General features: G+C 37.3%; 1 protein-coding gene across 6 annotated transcripts in view; it reads left to right on the top strand.

The window, feature by feature from the left end:
• The window catches only part of COL25A1 (collagen type XXV alpha 1 chain), a 496,864-nt gene that overhangs the window by 359,532 nt on the left and 119,523 nt on the right, over window positions 1-17,809 (top strand). For 4 of the 6 annotated variants that reach the window (XM_054683262.2, XM_054683264.2, XM_054683263.2 and 1 more), the window contains exons 6-8: window positions 6,414-6,473; window positions 8,037-8,144; window positions 10,839-10,874. In XM_054683262.2, the coding sequence (XP_054539237.1) occupies window positions 6,414-6,473; window positions 8,037-8,144; window positions 10,839-10,874 (204 nt within the window). Of the gene's footprint in view, window positions 1-6,413; window positions 6,474-7,244; window positions 7,317-8,036; window positions 8,145-10,838; window positions 10,875-17,809 lie in introns of all 6 variants that reach the window. The other 2 variants (XM_063809725.1, XM_054683265.2) reach the window with 1 other exon arrangement.

Here is a 17,809-nt window from a genome sequence, read left to right as displayed (position 1 = left end):
AAAACATAGTAGAATGGAATTCAGAGTATCTATAAAAAAGAAAAATAGTCACTTTTCGAGCCAGTTGAAAATATTATATTCAAATAACTTGTAAAATTTACACTTATCATTTATAGACAAAAAAAGATAATTCCTGGGGTGACTAGGGTTAACATTTATGAGAAAACGTAGTAGAATGGAATTTAGAGTATCAATAAAAAAGAAAAATAGTAACTTTTTGAGCCAGTTGAAAATATTATATTCAACTACAGAAGGCTAATTCTTCCCATAATTAATAATACCATGAGGCAATCTTTTATCATCAGTTATAACTTCTGATTTCCACAGGCCCCAATTCTCATATTACATGATTGTTCAAAAATTCCTTTAGCTGTTTAGCTTTATATAGTTGATTTTTCTATTCAGACAGATAAATTATACCATCTACTGCAATATGGAATGATCTAGCTGCAAATTTCTTTCTCTTAAATTCTTTTCTTTCTTAATTTAGCCTTCTAGCAGTTTCTGCTAAACTGAAGCAATTCTTTTACCTAAATATTTTTGTACCTTATTGTAGTATTTCCCCATCTGGTCTCTCTTAGCTAGAAATTATTTTATCAACTTTGAGGAGTATTTATCTCTATTTATGCTGCACACATGCCCACTGTGATGGTCGTGTTGTAATGCATGATGTATTTTGGGCAAACAGAATCATGATAGTATTTACATTAAAGAGAGACTTGGAGATTTCATTTCTCAGAATAATGCATATTTTTTCTTTCAATATGACTTGCTATTGGGGCCCCTTGACTCTTCATAATTAAAATAATTATCTTTTCCTCCATAGCCCAACAACCTCAGGTACACTCCCTTGTGCTGATCAATGATCAGCCATTGTCAGTGACGCTGGCCATTGTTAACCTGTTCTTATTATGAGTTATTTATGTGCATTTAGGCAGCATTATTGATGATGCAATAAACAGCAAAGTAGAGTATATGCATCTATCATTTTGAGTCATTTGCCTGACTAGAATTTTTGTGAGGAGAATTACCATTCCTCCTGCTTCTATAGCCACTCCTTTTCATCTTCTTTGTAGTTGCCTCTTCCCCTGCTCATCCCTTAAACCTAAGTCTTTTGAAGGGTCTGCCTTCTCTACAGCCTCCCTAGGTGACTTCAGATATCTCTATGGCTCATAATTCTCACCTTTCTTTCTTTCTTTTCTTTCTTTTTCTTTTTCTTTTTCTTTTTTTTTGAGACGGAGTTTCATTTTTGTTGCCCAAGCTGGAGTGCAACAGCACTATTTTGGCTCACTGCAACCTCCGCCTCCCAGGTTCAAATGATTCTCCTGCCTCAGCCTCCCAAGTAGCTGAGATTATAGGCACCCGCCACCATGCCCAGCTAATTTTCATATTTTTAGTAGGGACGGGGTTTCACCATGTTGGCCAGGCTGGTCTCGAACTCCTGACCTTGTGATCTGCCCGCCTCAGCCTCCCAAAGTGCTGGGATTATAGGCATGAGCCACCGTGCCCAGCCATTTCTCACCTTCTATTTTATATGCATGTCCAACTGCTGTCCCTTGGCTGTCCACAGACATCTCAAATTCAGTGAATCTATAGCTGAATTCATGATTCATAACTACCTGCCTACCCCAGAAAGCCTCTTCCTTGTGTTCCCTCTACTATCCTTCCATTGTCCAAGCTACAGACCTAGGACCATTCTCTGCTCCTCATTTACCCTTATATTATCAGCCAAGTTACAAGTCCTACAAATTTCAACTTCCTTAATAACAATTGAAACAATTGATTTGTCCCTCCTCTAGTTCTAAGACACAATCTCACAACTAGACTATTGTAATACCTTCCTAAATGGTCTATCTTCAGTTTTACTCTTCCTGTACCAACCTCCAGCCCTTCATTCACCTGGCTTGGGAGGTCTTCCATGGCTCTTGAAACATGTGTCTAGTGCACATTTTATTTTCTTTGTAGCCCCCCCGCCAACTTCTCCACCATAATACTTATCACTCTGTATGATAACTGCCGGCTTATTTCTATTTCTCTATTTACTAGATGGTAAACCCTGTGAGCTTGGGATCTTGCTCACCATTCAATCCCCAGAGCATGGCATAGTAAATGTTGCACAGAAGGTGCTCAACAAATGCTTTTTAAATATTGTTGAATGTTAGTCAGTTTTAAAGCTTTCTAATATTTAAACTGTAAAGCAGGTAGAAGAAAATTATAAACACATAAATTGCATAATGACAAAGTTTAGAATCAGAAGACCTGAATTGAATTTCTGGCTCTATCATTGCCTTACTGAATACTTTTGAGAAAGCACAAAATCGTCTCACTATTTGTAATCTTATAACACTCATTATTACTGCGTAACAATAAAAATGACAATAACACCTTGAATGTATGGCCTCTAAGTAGTTGGAAGCATTTCTTATGAATTATTTATTTGTTCAATATCCCTTTGGGGTAGGCTTGCATTGTTTCTTCTAGATGGTAATGAAGGGGGAGATATAGCCTTTCCTGTAATGATGTCAAAATATTCGTTGTGAGATGGTTGCCTACTTCACAGAATGTCATGAAGATTCATGAAGCTGTCTGAGGCTTTATGCTCTCAGGAGGGAAAAAAATAAGTTTTATATATATGGTAGTTTCACAGCTCTTATACATCCGATTTCTTAAGAATTCAAAGTATTTGGGTGTGAAAATATGTACAAATTATTTCAGGCCAGGTGCAGTGGCTCACGCCTATAATCCCAGCACTTTGGGAGGCTGAGGTGGGCGGATCACTTGAGGTCAGGAGTTCGAGACCAGCCTGGGCAACATGGTGAAACCCCATTTCTACTAAAAATACAAAAAATAGCTGGGCATGGTGGTGCATGCCTGTAGTCCCAGCCTACTGGGGAGGCTGAGGCAGGAGAATTGCTTGAACCTGGAAGGCAGAGGTTGCAGTGAGCCGAGATCACGCCACTACACTCCAGCCTGGGCGAAGAGCCAGTCTCCATCTCAAAAAACAACAACAATAACAAAAATTATTTCAATATTCAGCTTATTCCTGGATGTTTTCTCCATATTTTTCTGGAGGCACATTTGTTTTTCCACACCCACTCAAACCATCTGTGTACCAGGCAAATTTTCTGAGATGCAAAACCAAGTAAAATATGTCCATTCTATTTGTTTAGAAAGGATTATGACTAATGATACTGTGGGAAAAAATGGTATAGTTAATAAAAATTATATCCTCTGTATGAGCAGCTAGAGAAGCCTAGCAGGTATGGCCACACAAAGCCATAAGGTGTCAACACCTGTACTGAAGATAGGTGTCAACACCTGTACTTTACAAACCAACCCTCCAAAGAACTCGTGCAAGAAGCAGAGTCAGTGTCTACCTAGGATCTGGAGGCAGCCCCTGTGAAATGGGATTTTTTTTTACCACCATCAAATGGTGAAAATTTTTAAAACATATTCAATTTTGAATGCTAAAACCCTATAATATATCGATGTTTGCTTTACATAATAATGTTTAAATTTATTTGCCATTAATTAAATAGACTTTTTAGGAAGATGTACCATATTTATTATTGCTTTGAAACACTCTGTAGGATGCTGGCATATACTCTGAGGGTTACTTTTACCCCAGTTTGAAAAGCACAGGGTCCTAGCACATTGCAGCCCAAATCATGGGATTTTTGTTAGAATATAAGAAACTCTGTCCACATGTCCCCTTTTTACTTTGCTACACGTTAACTCCTGAAAAATTCCTTGCCTAGCATGCTAATGATATCTTTAAAATGTAGCACTAAACACCTAATTGGTAGCATTTTCACAGTCAAGATGATTGAGGAATATAAATCAGCTTCCTCAAATAGAGATTATTCTGTTTGAGGAAAAAGGTCTTTCTGAGGTGAGAATTACCTATCCAATTCTCTCTTTAGATCTCATTAAAATTAGAACCCAAACTAAGGAGTTATAAAACTTAAGGCTTTTTTTTTTGTGTGTGAGCATTTTGAAAATACGATCAAATAGAAAGCTGGTCATGCTCAGAGATGAGTACAAGAAGTGACTTATTTACACATTCAAATTTCAAAATATTTTTAAGTCCTACCATGTGTGCTGCTAAAAGGTTTTTAATTTAAAATTATTTTGTTAGATAATCCTGTTTCAAGTGACATTATGATTTATCGCCACTAATCAAGATTCTGATCCCTCATAGACTTCTTGTTTGTATCTGTTTTTGTTCTTTGTTACATAAATATGAGGTTTATATATAAAATTCTGACTGTGTAATATAGGGCTAATGAGTCACAGATGGAAAGATGCTGGCACATTACCATCTAATAACATTTTAAACTCATATTCCATAGTAAAACAAAAGCAAATTGTATACATCTGTTTTCCAACTTGTAGCATTTCTGAATTTATGCAGAATCTACATTTAAAGGACTTGTATTTAGAGAGAAGAAAAAGAGGACATAGGTCACCTCAAAACTACGCAGCCACTTAATAGCCTTATCAGAACAGATTTGGCAAAAGAGAGAAGATTTTCTCTGTTTTGCTTCCTGAGAAGTTGTAGTACCGAAGACTGAGAGTCAAAGGCATTAGAGCTGAAGAAATGTCTTCAGACTACAAACTAATTTTACTGCCTTTCTTAAAATGAAAAACATATCTCTAATATGAGGAATGTGGGGGGTGAAATATTCATGAAACTAATAAAATTAAAAATGTAGAAAATGTAGAAATTTCCTGGGCTTTCCTAAAAATATCCACAAGATAAATTTGGGTGGGAAGAGGGAGAGCCCAGGCCATGTATTGCTGTGGTTGTTGTTTATTTTATTTATATGGTAAACATGTTCTGTGTTTTTTTTTTTTTTGAAAAAAAGGAATAAAAGGCTTTAGTTTCACATGTTGTTAGAAAAGAAATAGAACAAAGCCAAAATTTCTCTCTCAGACTTACCCAATTGATAACGCCTGGGAGGAGGAGTTAGTACAAGTTATTGAAGAACGAGTGTCTAAAACATCTCTCCCTGTTCTCCTTGGATAAGGAATTCAAAACCGCTTTTCTGCATTAAGGGGTTGTGTGAACTGTCAAGTTCTTTTGGAAAAGTTATGTGACAGAAGTGATTACTGCAGAGTGTGACCATAAATCCCCCTGACATGAAATACACATGTTGTAAGAGACAGATTTTCATCCACCACCTCTGCATGAATTCCTGAAACAGGAGAGATCTGAGATTCATCATATGATTGGAGAGAGAAATTTTGATATGTGGGTGGCAAGACTATATTTTGTGAGGTGTGCTGTGTTTATTCTGGGGAATAAGTATGATCTGATGGCAAAATTTTGTTCCCTGTTTTTGTCCAAAAAAGAATTAATACACGTATTGTATGTCCTGAGTTGTAAACAGAATGTCAATTGAGGGAAATTACAGTGTGGTTTTCGTAACAGTGTCTATAGTTATCTCCATTTTGTACTAACATTTTGTAATTAAGATGTTGTAATTTTGTAAGTAAGATTCCAGAAATGCTTCGTGTAGCAAACTCTTTACACCGTGTAGACACAGATCCCATTGTACCTGCCCCAGGCTCAGTGACAATGAGCTCTCAGTTTCCCTATTCCATGCTTTAAGAAATTATTGGTTTGACTGGGCATGGTGGTTCACGCCTGTAATCCCAGCACTTTGGGAGGCCGAGGCAGTCAGATCACTTGAGGTCAGGAGTTTGAGACCAGCCTGGCCAACATAGTGAAACCCAGTCTCTACTACAAATACAAAAATTAGCTGGGCGTGGTGGTGCACACCTGTAATCCCAGCTACTGGGAAGGCTGAGACAGAGAATCACTTGAACCCTGGAGGCAGAGGCTTCAGTGAGCTGAGATTGTACCACTGCACTGCGGCCTGGGTGACAGAGCAAGACTCCATCTCAAAAAAAAAAAAAAAAAAAAAAAGTCCAGATGTGGTGGCTCATGCCTGTAATCCCAGCACTTTGGGAGGCTAAGGCCGGTGGATCACCTGAGGTCAGGAGTTTGAGATCAGCCTGGCCAACATGGTGAAACTGAAAACCCATCTCTACTAAAAATACAAAACTTAGCTGGGCGTGGTGGCACATGGCTGTAATCCCAGCTACTAGGGAGGCTGAGGCAGGAGAATTGCCTGAACCTGGGAATTGGAGGTTGCAGTGAGCCTAGATCAGGCCACTGCACTCCAGCCTGAGCAACAGAGTGAGACTTCATCTTAAAAAGAAAAAAAAAAAAGGTTTATTTTGGGGCCTTATGTGTCTAATTTTGTTTATGGTATGTCAGATGAGGCAAGACTTCTAAGTCCCAGGAAAGGGAGGTGCTAGGTATGTGCTTGTTTTGTTTGTCCCCTAGTGAAATGTCTGTGTGACGTTTTATGTCGTGTTGTTTTGGTGCTGTGCTATGTCCATAGGGCCTGCCAGGCTTCCCCACAGTTGCTGCCCTGCACAGTAATCAGATCCTCACCGTCAAGGTTTGTGGTTGTCACTCATGCCTGCACAGTCAGAAATGCAATCAGCATAAGCGTGAGCAGGAACCATTCAATTGGCTTGCAGAGCCCGTTGGCTTCCTCTCATGGTATATATCAAGTTACTGGGCACTTGGGACCCCACTTGCATCATTGAGGTCAAATATCTATTAAGAGGGTGTATCCTGAGCATACTTGAGAGGATATTGACGTCAAACAGGTACTGTGAACAGAGGTGGGCATAGCGATCTAGAACCATGCCACGCCTTGATGGCTTAATTTACAAGCATTCTAATGCTCTGTAATATTTTTCCAGTCAATTAAATAATCCTAAGTACTCTCTCTGGACTTCAGGCATCAATAAAATGGCAGTTGAGTTCACGCCACATTATGCTGGTTGACAAGTCTGACGGAAATGGAACTGGCATTTTGTCTCTAGACTTTCTGCTCAGACTGAAGAATGCAGGGGTGCACTTGCTTACCTGTTTCTGGGAATAAACTACATTAAAAAGGTCCAACATCCACAGTGAAATGATGAGGCACAAAAAATATTCATTACTACTGAAGATCTGGTCTCAGCGTCCCATTTCAGGATTATATTTCTTTCAAGAAGAGCCAGTGGGTCTAATGTTAGACATAAGTGCCAGTTCTATTTTGTTTAATAATCATTATAAGTCTAATGTGGATATCTTTATTTCTTTCTTGGGGCCTTCTGATGTCTATTCTTCAACTCTCTCATCTCTGAACTTCAACCTTTGACCTCAACTGACTGTTCAGATGGTGTTTCCTAAAATCAATCATGGGTTTCTCTCTGCTGATCAGCAGCTCATTAAACGCCGCCTGATTAAGGTAGTGCTTATTCTTGCTGAAGTCTAATTTCTTCTTTACATCAGTTATTGCTCTGTGTACCTATTGCTTTACGATTTATCTCTTATGGGTGGGGTGTGGGTGGTAGGTGGGCATTTATTTGGAAATATCCTCAAACAAAATTATGTTTAGTGAGCTGCATTTGTTTGAAATGTTAGATAAAGTTACCAAAAAAGATATTAAAAGCCTATCTAATTTTTTCTTAATTAAAAAATTGTAAATTGTAACTACTAACAGATCCAGTTTCTAAGCTCTCTAGATTTGGTAATTTATAAATTATTAGGCAATATGATGGGAGCCTCATATGCTTAATTTAAAGTAAACACATTTGTCTAACTATAAATGCAGCCATTTTATTAAATGAGGTGAATGTAACTGATGCAGTGTTGTTATGGATAAAGTAATGCACACGTTTTATACCAGCTCTGACTATAGTGGTAACATACACACTATTTCCAAGAACTGGAAGTGCTGGTTCCTGAACTGCTTTGATTTTAATAGCATCTACTCAGTCACCCAGCATGAATATTTATTTGCTCCCTGCTGGGAAGCAAATTGCCAACAGGCTTTATATTTGTGGTTGTTCTGGTTCTTTTCATAGTGTAAATGTGAATTAGATAATACAAATTTAAGGTGCTGAAAAGAAGACCTGGGTCTTTATCTTTCATGATTATTGCTGGTCTGTTCCCTTCTCCATCACAGGGTGACCAAGGACAGGCAGGGCCTCCAGGACCCCCTGGCCCTCCAGGCCCAAGAGGGCCACCTGGGGACACAGGGAAAGATGGCCCCCGTGGAATGCCAGGAGTACCCGTGAGTCGCTTTTTGGATCACTTATTCTCACACGTTTTGCTTCATGTTAAGGGCTGAGAACTAGGGTGGAGTAGGGTGGTGAGGGGCATCAGGTCAGGGGGTCAAGTGAGTGGAGTGGGTTGAGGGAAGTGGGATGATGAGTGGAGTAGGTTGAGGGAAGTGAGATGATGGGAAAGTCCCCAAGCAGCACAGGGCACTCCCAGCTGCATTCCTCTTTACCACTGAATACACTGGGGATCCAAGCAAACCACAAGAGACACATGGAGGCAGCCACTAAACTGTTTTTGAGGTAAGCCTCAAGAAGTCTTTGACTGGAGTTGCCCATTCCCAGGTGTATCCTCACTGCCGTAGTGTGCACCGGGGTCTTTGGTTTAAATGGGAGATTAGTCTGAAAAACTAAGTAGGAGTCTAATAACATTTTCCAAAGTTTCAATAGCAGACCAATAAAGTCCTATACTATTTATGGAAAGTAGAGGAAGTAAAATGTTCTAATATTTAATCCCTTATAAATAACGTGAACCCCCAAAATTGCTAATAAACGTAAAATGAATGGCTAAAACATCAGTGGGTATGGTTTAAATATCATTTGTCTTTTGTATGTAAGCCTTATTCATAGAAATAATTTAAAAGTAATCTCAATACTTGGCTACTAAGATTGGTCAAGTGTCAATGATATAGTAGTAAAAGGCAGAAGATAAATGGTTTGATTTCATAGAGGCAACCCAGCAATTAAAAGAAATATATGGAAAAGGTCAAAAATTTTAGATTTATTTTATGACTTTAGGACTAGAAATTAAGGTTTATTACTGGATTAAATTATTTATTCAATGTATTTATTTAACAAATTATTTTCATAGTATTTTTGTAGTACATAATAATAATGAAAATATTTATCCACGAAGCAGAAACTTTTGAAAATAAAACCAAAAAGAAAAAAATATTTTTTTCTTTTACCATACTCATTAATGTTTATAATATTTACAATACTCATTAATGTTTTGGTATATTTTCTTTCATTTTTATATGCATATATTTATGCATTTTTAAAAGAATGACTCTTTATGAGAATATACCGTACTTTAAAACTTCTGAGACAGCCTCATAAGCCCATATCCCCTTCTGAAAGCTGCTGTGAATTTGCTGATATAAAATGAGGAATTGTCTTTCAACATATGATTTGCTAGTTGTTAGGACTGCTTTCACTCAACCTTCAAAGACAGTGGTTGAATTCTGTAACTGTCTTCTAATGCCTTGCTTTTTCTCATGATGATATTCCAAAAGGTAGAGAGATCCACAGCTTTAAGGATATTTAAAGCTCTCCCATTGATTGCTGGTTGCCAACAGAAATACAGTGAGTGTCTCTTCAAAAAGTAGTTAAAACCATTTTGATGGTACATTAGTCAGATCATTGAGCATTATATACTATACTATACTGAAATTCAAGATAGAAATTACTTCTTAAAAACAAAATTAAAGGTAAAGTATGACAAACCACACAATCCAAAATTATATCATTCTTTAAATGAATATAGTTTATTTATGTAAGTAAGAAATGGAGCTTTCTACACATAGGACAAATTAACTTGTTTTAAAATTTTCAGAAATATAACTTGAACTGTATATGGTCTCAGAGTTTATTTATATATACTATGATGACTGCTAGAAAAAGATTTTTTTTTTTGAGACGGAGTCTCGCTCTGTCACCCAGGCTGGAGAGCAGTGGTGTGATCTCCGCTCACTGCAACCTCTGCCTCCCGGGTTCACACCATTCTCCTGTCTCAGCCTCCTGAGTAGCTGGGACTACAGGTGCCCACCACCATGCCTGGCTAATTTTTTTGTATTTTTAGTAGAGACAGAGTTTCACCATGTTAGCCAAGATGGTCTCGATCTCCTGACCTCGTGATCCGCCCACCTCGGCCTCCCAAAGTGGAAAAAGATTTTTTTGTGTGCAATGAGGTCTTTGCTGTGTTGCCCAAGCTGTAGTGCAGTGGCTATTCACAGACGCCGTCATAGCACGTTATAGCCTTAAAGACCTGGGCTCACACAGTCCTCCTGCCTCAGCCTCCCAAATAGCTGAGATTACAGGCATGTGTCATCATACCTTGCTAGAAGAAGACTATAAAAATAAACTGTGAAATACTTATTTTGAAAGACCAGCAATATCTATATTTATTGGCAATTTAAGACAAAAATATTTTTAGCCAATGACTGTCATTATAATGACAATAAAATATAATTCTATATCAATCAGAATATAAGAAAATGATAATGTCATGATATAGTGTAATTTTCTCTATCAAATTTAATGAAACATGTTACTTCAGCCATCATTAATCCAGGAAGACCAAAATTTAACATCAGTCTCTGCTCATTTTATTAAACACCTGCACTAAGAGCAATTGTCTCTCTGTCCTATGTATGAAAGTTCTGAGTTCTCATAAAGACACCATGTCATTATCTTTATGTCATCCTAAAGAAGACATGATAATCTAGACTAATTTTATTAAACCCTAAATTTGTAAAGTTTATTTGTAGAAGGGAAATTAGCTCTCTTTTAATGTGCTACATTCCTCTATTTAACCTGAAGAAATATGTTTGACATTTACATGCCCCAGTCAAAGAAGAAAAAATGATTGAAGGTTTTTTTTTTAAATACTTACAGCATTACTAAAATTATCACTATTCTTTTTTAAGGGTGAACCAGGAAAACCAGGAGAAGAAGGCTTGATGGCAAGTATCTCAGTTTATCTTTTTCTATACTAAGCCAGGTTGTTTACAACTATGGTCAAGATTATGTGTGATAAATGTATCTGTCATATGACAGACTATAATAAAAAAGTGAAAATTAGTAGAAGTTAAAAGTAATATGGCCTACTACATGCTAATGGTCATAAGACTACATATCTACATTGCTGTTGCAGGAGAAAAAGAAAGAGATTCCAGGTGTGGGGAGCGACAGAGATGCTGCAGGTTAAAGGAGAGAATTAATTAAGTGACTCTGCTGTAAGAGAGATTAAATTTAGGGGCATGCCTATTAGCTTAAATAGAAATAGAAATCCCATTTTCAAAGGGATCAGGTCTGACTAAATGAATTAGCACAGCAAACTTTGCACAGTGATTCAGAATTTTTCTACTGTTGAATATCTCTACCCGGAGAAAAATCGTTGTGCCTTTTGGTTCTCTGTCATTTAAAAAAAAAAAAAATGGTCCTGAAATGATTCCACATGGACTTACTCATAGACACACAGGTCCCAGTTCCCCATGAATTGTTTATCTTTTGCTGGTAGAAAAAATGGTTAGGTTGGTGGCTCGGGAAGAGTAGAATTCCTTCAACCTACCTCTTCCTGTCCCCTCCTGTCTGTCTCCTGAGCTGCCTTTCTAATCTATGTTATGATGTGAACACTATTGGGAACCAGGGGGTAATTCTCTAATAACCCAAATGCCAGAGGACGGCTCACACTCATCCTGGATACGGAAGGAATGGGCCCAGAGATTGCCAGGGAGCTGACAGGTGACCACAATCAGCTTGACACTTTCCATCCTGCATAATGTTTGGCATGCAGCATGCAGATGTTCAAGGTATAAAAGGTAGGCTGTGCACGGGGGTTCATACCTGTAATCTTAGCACTTTGGGAAGCCAGCAAGGGGAGGATCACTTGAGCCCAGGAGTTTGAGACCAGCCTGGGTAACACGGTGAGACCCTGTCTCTAAATATATATATATATATATTTAAGAAACAGGTAGGTCCTAGTGAAACTAATGCATAGAGTCAGGAATCAACAAGGCTTCTTTGGGCTTGGATTGTATTCAGCAGCTCTCCTGGGGAGTCAGCTGTAGGTACAGCTGCCTTTGCAGGATCCCTGGTGAAATGAAAGCATTCTGGGTCCAGATCTCACTCACTGCCTGGAAATTGTCTGTTCCTGACCTGTAATATCAAGATACAATTTTTTTGTTTGTTTGTTTGAGACAGAGTCTTGCTCTGTCACCCAGGCTGGAGTGCAGTGGCGCGATCTCGGCTCACTGCAACCACCACCTCCTGGGTTCAAGCGATTCTCCTGCCTCAGTTTCCTGAGCAGCTGGCACTACAGGTGTGTGCCACCAGGCCCAGCTAATTTTTGTATTTTTAGTAGAGACGGGGTTTCACCATGTTGGCCAGGATGGTCTTGATCTCCTGACCTTGTGATCCACCTGCCTCGGCCTCCCAAAGTGCTGGGATTACAGGCGTGAGCCACCGTGCCCAATACAGATAATTTTTGGTGCTATAATGGTTTTTGTTTAAAAAAGAAAAAAGTGGAAGGAACGGAAAAAAGTCCATATGTAAAACTTAAACAAAACCTTTGTCATCAGTGGTAAATGCATACAAGTGCAGCATTAGCTCTCAGTGGTATGGAGTTATAGAGTATGAAGAATTCTGGGAGAACTACAATAAAATTTTAAAATTAAGCAATTGAAGGTACATGTAATTTTTGTCTTGGAAAATGGTGAAAACACATTCTTCCCCGTATATTCTTATATCGAAAGCTATGTGGGCTTCTCAGGAGCCTTTGTTTGTCCCCAGGTGTGCACAGACTACTCAGATTTTTATCACTGGCATTGGCTTTTTTCCCTGATACCCAACACAGCATCCTAATATACAATGTTCTAAAATAAAATGGATATATTTTTTAAAAATTCTTATCTTCTACTCAAGGAATTCTCTCTTACATATTACATATGCTCTCTAGGATATACTATGTGAATAACAATATAATCTCATTTGCTTACCATTCCCAGTTTGACATAGTTAAATACAAATGTTTGACCTGATCCTAAATCACTTGCATTATTATCTTAGTGTGCTCCAATTCTCATTTCATATCAAAACTTTCTCAGGTGAAACAATACTGGTTTTTTTTTTTCTACAAACTTTTCTTGACTCTTTAAACTCTTACGATTTAGTTCATGTTATTTTTTAAATGCATTTAAGAAACAATGAAAATGACAAATGTTTCAAGGATATATATATTAAGTGATCTAAATGGCATTTAAAAATTACTGTTTTTAAAGATGTAAGATTCTTTTCAAAGAGAAAACCTCTTTAATGTATATAAAGAAAAGTGACAAATTATAGTGCATAACCCAGTGAATTTTCACCAAGTGAACAAAACTATGTACAAACCAGATCAAGAACAAGGACATTATCTTAAACCCTTCTTTACCCCCCGTTGCCATCCCAGAGGTAGCCTCCACCCTGACTTCTGTCACTATACTTTAGTTTTGCCTACATTTGAATTTTATAGTAATCGAATCCTACAGTATGTACACTTTTGTGTCTGGCTTCTTTCATTCAACATTATATTTGTGAGATCATCTACCTCTTTTAATGGCTTTCACAGCTTGTTTAAAAAAATAGGAGGAAGAACCATATTTCCTTGACTACCCCGTTAAAACTACATCATTCTGATAGCAGTAAATGAATGAATGTCCGTCTGACCTTGGGCAAGTCACTTAACCTCTCAATTTCTCATCTGTGAAGGAGGGATAATAATACCCTCTCTGACTGCCTTAAAAGGTTGCCAAAGACAATGCAATAAATTAGGGGAAAGCACTTTAAAACATATAATGAAGAACTATATGAGTATGTTATTATTATTATCACTCAATTGTTCTCTCTAGAGTAAATTACAGGTGAGTGTAGATTTATATAACAGATGTATTCCTGTAAAGTTTTGTATAAATCAGATTTTCTTAAATCAACGTATTTTGAATGTGCCAGGGAATTTTGCTGTTTAAAGAAATCCTATTCAGAATCTTTCTGTAAATCAGTGTAATCCCCTAATTCTTCTCCTCAGCAAACTGAATTTCCATATTTTATGTTTGTTTAACATGAAGTATTTCTCCAATCTAAAAATCTATCTTTTTAAAAAGAAATCATGATTTGTTAACTTGAATAGCACCTGTATATTTTAACTCATATCAAAGAGAGAAGAGGATACTAGAAATATAACTGCAATTTTCATGAGGAGGAAATTTTTCTTTTTTTCTCTTTTATTATTATTTTTACTATACTTTAAATTCTAGGGTACATGTGCACAACGTGCAGATTTGATACATAGGTATACATGTGCCATGTTGTTTTGCTGCACCCATCAACTCATCATTTACATTAGGTATTTTTCCTAATGCTATCCCTCCCCCAGCCCCCCATCCCCCCGACAGGCCCCGGTGTATGATGTTCCCCGCCCTGTGTCCAAGTGATCTCATTGTTCAATTCCCACCTATGAGTGAGAACATGCAGTGTCTGGTTTTCTGTCCTTGTGATAGTTTGCTGAGAATGATGGTTTCCAGCTTCATCCATGTCCCTGCAAAGGACATGAACTCATCCTTTTTTATGGCTGCATAGTATTCCATGGTGTATATGTGCCACATTTTCTTAATCCAGTCTATCATTGATGGATATTTGGGTTGGCTCCAAGTCTTTGCTATTGTGAATAGTACCGCAATAAATATACGTGTGTGTGTGTCTTTATAGTAGCATGATTTATAATCCTTTGGGTATATACCCAGTAATGGGATTACTGGGTCAAATGGTAATTCTAGTTCTAGATCCTTGAGGAATCGTGAGGAGGAAATTTTTCTTAGAAACTTAGAAATTTTCTTTCACACATTGTGTGTGTGTGTGTGTGTCTGTGAACTTGAAATCTGGTAGGGAGAAAAGTAGTTCCGGTTTTAGAACTACTTAGTGGTGTATGACTATAGTCTGTGATCCTTTTTACTGATCTATAAAATGTAGGTAATAATTCCTGTTCTACCTGTCTCACTGGGTTATGGTGAGAAGCAAGTGAAATGATAATATGAAATGTTTTATGAACCACAAAGAGTTCCATAAGTGAGAAGTATTACTATTAAAACAAATGTCTAGTGATATAACTTGGCATACAGAAAGGCTGCTCTAAGAAATGTAAGGGCTAAGAATAGTTGAATAATAGCTACCAATTAAATTACAACATGTCAAATAGTGCAATTAAGAGTGTAATTTATTGCTTTTGTCCTATTTGTAGTTGTTGTTGTTTTAGCTTTCTTCTCCTAAATATCGTATCATCTTACATTATTAATTTTTCATAACATTCTCCTTCTCACCCACTTATTAAGACAAACAAAAGATAATAAATACCACTGTTCTCATCTTTTTCACATTATGTAAACCCCACTACATTTGTTGGTTTGTGTCATGGAGGAGTGCTTGCTTACATAAGGGCCTTAAGAGGCACTAGAGAGTTGTTATAAATTTAAAATGTCTCTGATGATGAAATGAAGAAGCTAGAAACAATCTAAAATTAGCTCTTGCAAAACTGCATGAGTGTCTCAGGTAGGGAATTAGTTTTCATAATCTAAGATATATAGTTTATATTGCAGAAGTAATCATCTGACGATTAACAGCATCTGTGATAGAATAAAAAAGAAAACCTGCAGCTCACGCAGTTCCACATTGATTTAATCCTGCCATGCATCTATTCTGTAAACATGACCTTTGGGTTTCCAAGAAGTTCAGGATGAGCTTTTAAAACCCAGATTTTGCACTTAAATAAATTTGACTCCATCTAAATAAGGAGAGAGCTGCTGTATCTTATAAAACTAGACCCAAGAATGAAACAAAGGAATGACCATAATTGGAAGTGATCAAGTTCTGAATCCTAGCACAAATTATCTTTATCTTTCAGTTCTTCAGAGATTCAAATCGTTGTTAAAACAGTATTTTAAAAGGTATCTTTCCTTTCGATGTTCTTCCTGTTTCTTTCTTTGACAGATGCAGAAATTTTCAAAGCATGAAAGATAGACGGTATTGAAAAAAATACACCAAATTGCTCCAGTTTCATGTATATTATTTTTTGTTCCAAATTGTCTATATCCAAGGTTTCAAAAACCAAATCACTTTCCTGTTCTGAAACTCTTTATTCCTTTCTTCTCCTCCCCTAAATATATATAAACTCCATAACGTATTCATTTATCTTCTACTGAATTATAAGAATACTTAAAGTGTTCCTCATTGGGCCGTTGTGGTATCTGAGAGTTCAAAACTCAGAAATATTTGCTGTTGTGGTGCCTTAAAGTGAAATTTGGACTTTTGTCCAAACAGTTTACAGATACTTTTAGTTTATTTTAATTTTACCTGCAAACACATTTAATACATTTGGGTGAAGTGAATATAATGTTTTAAAAATATTAGTTAATAACATAAGCATGAAAATGTTTCTGTTGCATTTAAAATAAAATTGAAGTACCCAGTATGTGAAGGTTTACTTTAAATATGTTCAATTTATAATGCATTGCTATCCCATGGATTTCATAAAACTCATGGCTTTCCTTCACTGTGCTTTGATCTGCCTGCTATCTTGATCAGCAGATGGCAGACACTGAAGACAACAGCAGACTTCCTGATTTGGATCTGGCAGAGGAAGCAAGACCCCCAAACCTTCAAATCACAAATAACAAAAATGACTGAAATCATCTTATTGTAGTTAGTTATTAGACTAGATTTTGCAGCAAAATCTTGTTTGGTAAAACTGCATGTCCTTCAGTTGTGCACACTGCCTGCTGAGATGCCTTAGCAACCATTCTAATGCTTTATCAGCCTCCCTTAATCTGATTGTCCATGAAGTACATATAAATGGCACACCTGCAGGGCTCTTCCCACCTCCTTGGTACTTTTGCCCAGAGCCTGTAGTGCTGTTTTTCAAAGGGACCAGAAAAAGTAGACAAGTGATGCCTTCTATTTCTGGTGCTGCCCCACCACCCCTTCCAGGGAGTCCTGCCATAGAATCAACACAGTGGAGCTGTGTCTCCCCAGGCTGGGGGGACCTGCTCTGTGTTGATTCCTACGTGCACAGACTTCTCCAGAGGTGTCTAAAGGTCACCTAGTGAGGTGATAGGAAGGAACATTTGACTTTCCTTTGAAGCTGGTTTTGTCTCCTAGAAAAAAAATGTCATCTTGGGGAGCATTTTCAACAATGATTTAGAAGCATGATTATGTAGCAGAAAGACAGTCTCAACAGCTGAGTAGATGACTCTGTCTGTATTCCTCTCTCATTACTTAATTTTGTTTTCCTTATTGACCTCTAGGCTGTGAATCAGCCCTATTATTAACTATTTTTACAGTGGCTCCAGCTCAAGGTCTAATAAGCTCTATCATTTGGACAAATTAAGGTATCTAGGCCTTAGATTCCTCATCTGTAAAGAATGGTGAAACTAAACGGCATGATTTCCCTTCCAACTCTAAAGTCCCGTCATCCTACTCTGTTTCTATTATGAATGCACAGATGCATATTATATGTATCTGTTATATATGTTCTGTAAATAATTAAAAGCAATGAACAGTCATATGCTAAGTTTTTAATAGAAGAAAGTCTTAAAAATTGTCTCCTTCTCCAAAACCATAATCAACTTATCTAGTTGTCACTTCTTGTAACTGTAGAATCCAGCTTATTCTAGCTCTACTGAAGCAAAATAAGTGACTCTTGTATGAGAATATTAACCAAGTTATAATTGATCTGTCTTATCAAATTCTCATATTTCATCATTAGATAAAGAAGAAATTTTTAAAAACAGAGTTAAATCTGTTTGTGCTTTACATTTGCAGACTTAGGGCAAATGTACAAGTTTTAGGGCAAGAGGAAAAATGGGAGTCC

This window comes from Pan troglodytes, chromosome 3 (genome assembly GCF_028858775.2).
Source record: "Pan troglodytes isolate AG18354 chromosome 3, NHGRI_mPanTro3-v2.0_pri, whole genome shotgun sequence".
Lineage (NCBI taxonomy): Eukaryota > Metazoa > Chordata > Mammalia > Primates > Hominidae > Pan > Pan troglodytes.
Note: the sequence above shows the minus strand (reverse complement) of the source record. Positions and strands in the feature narration are given on the sequence as shown.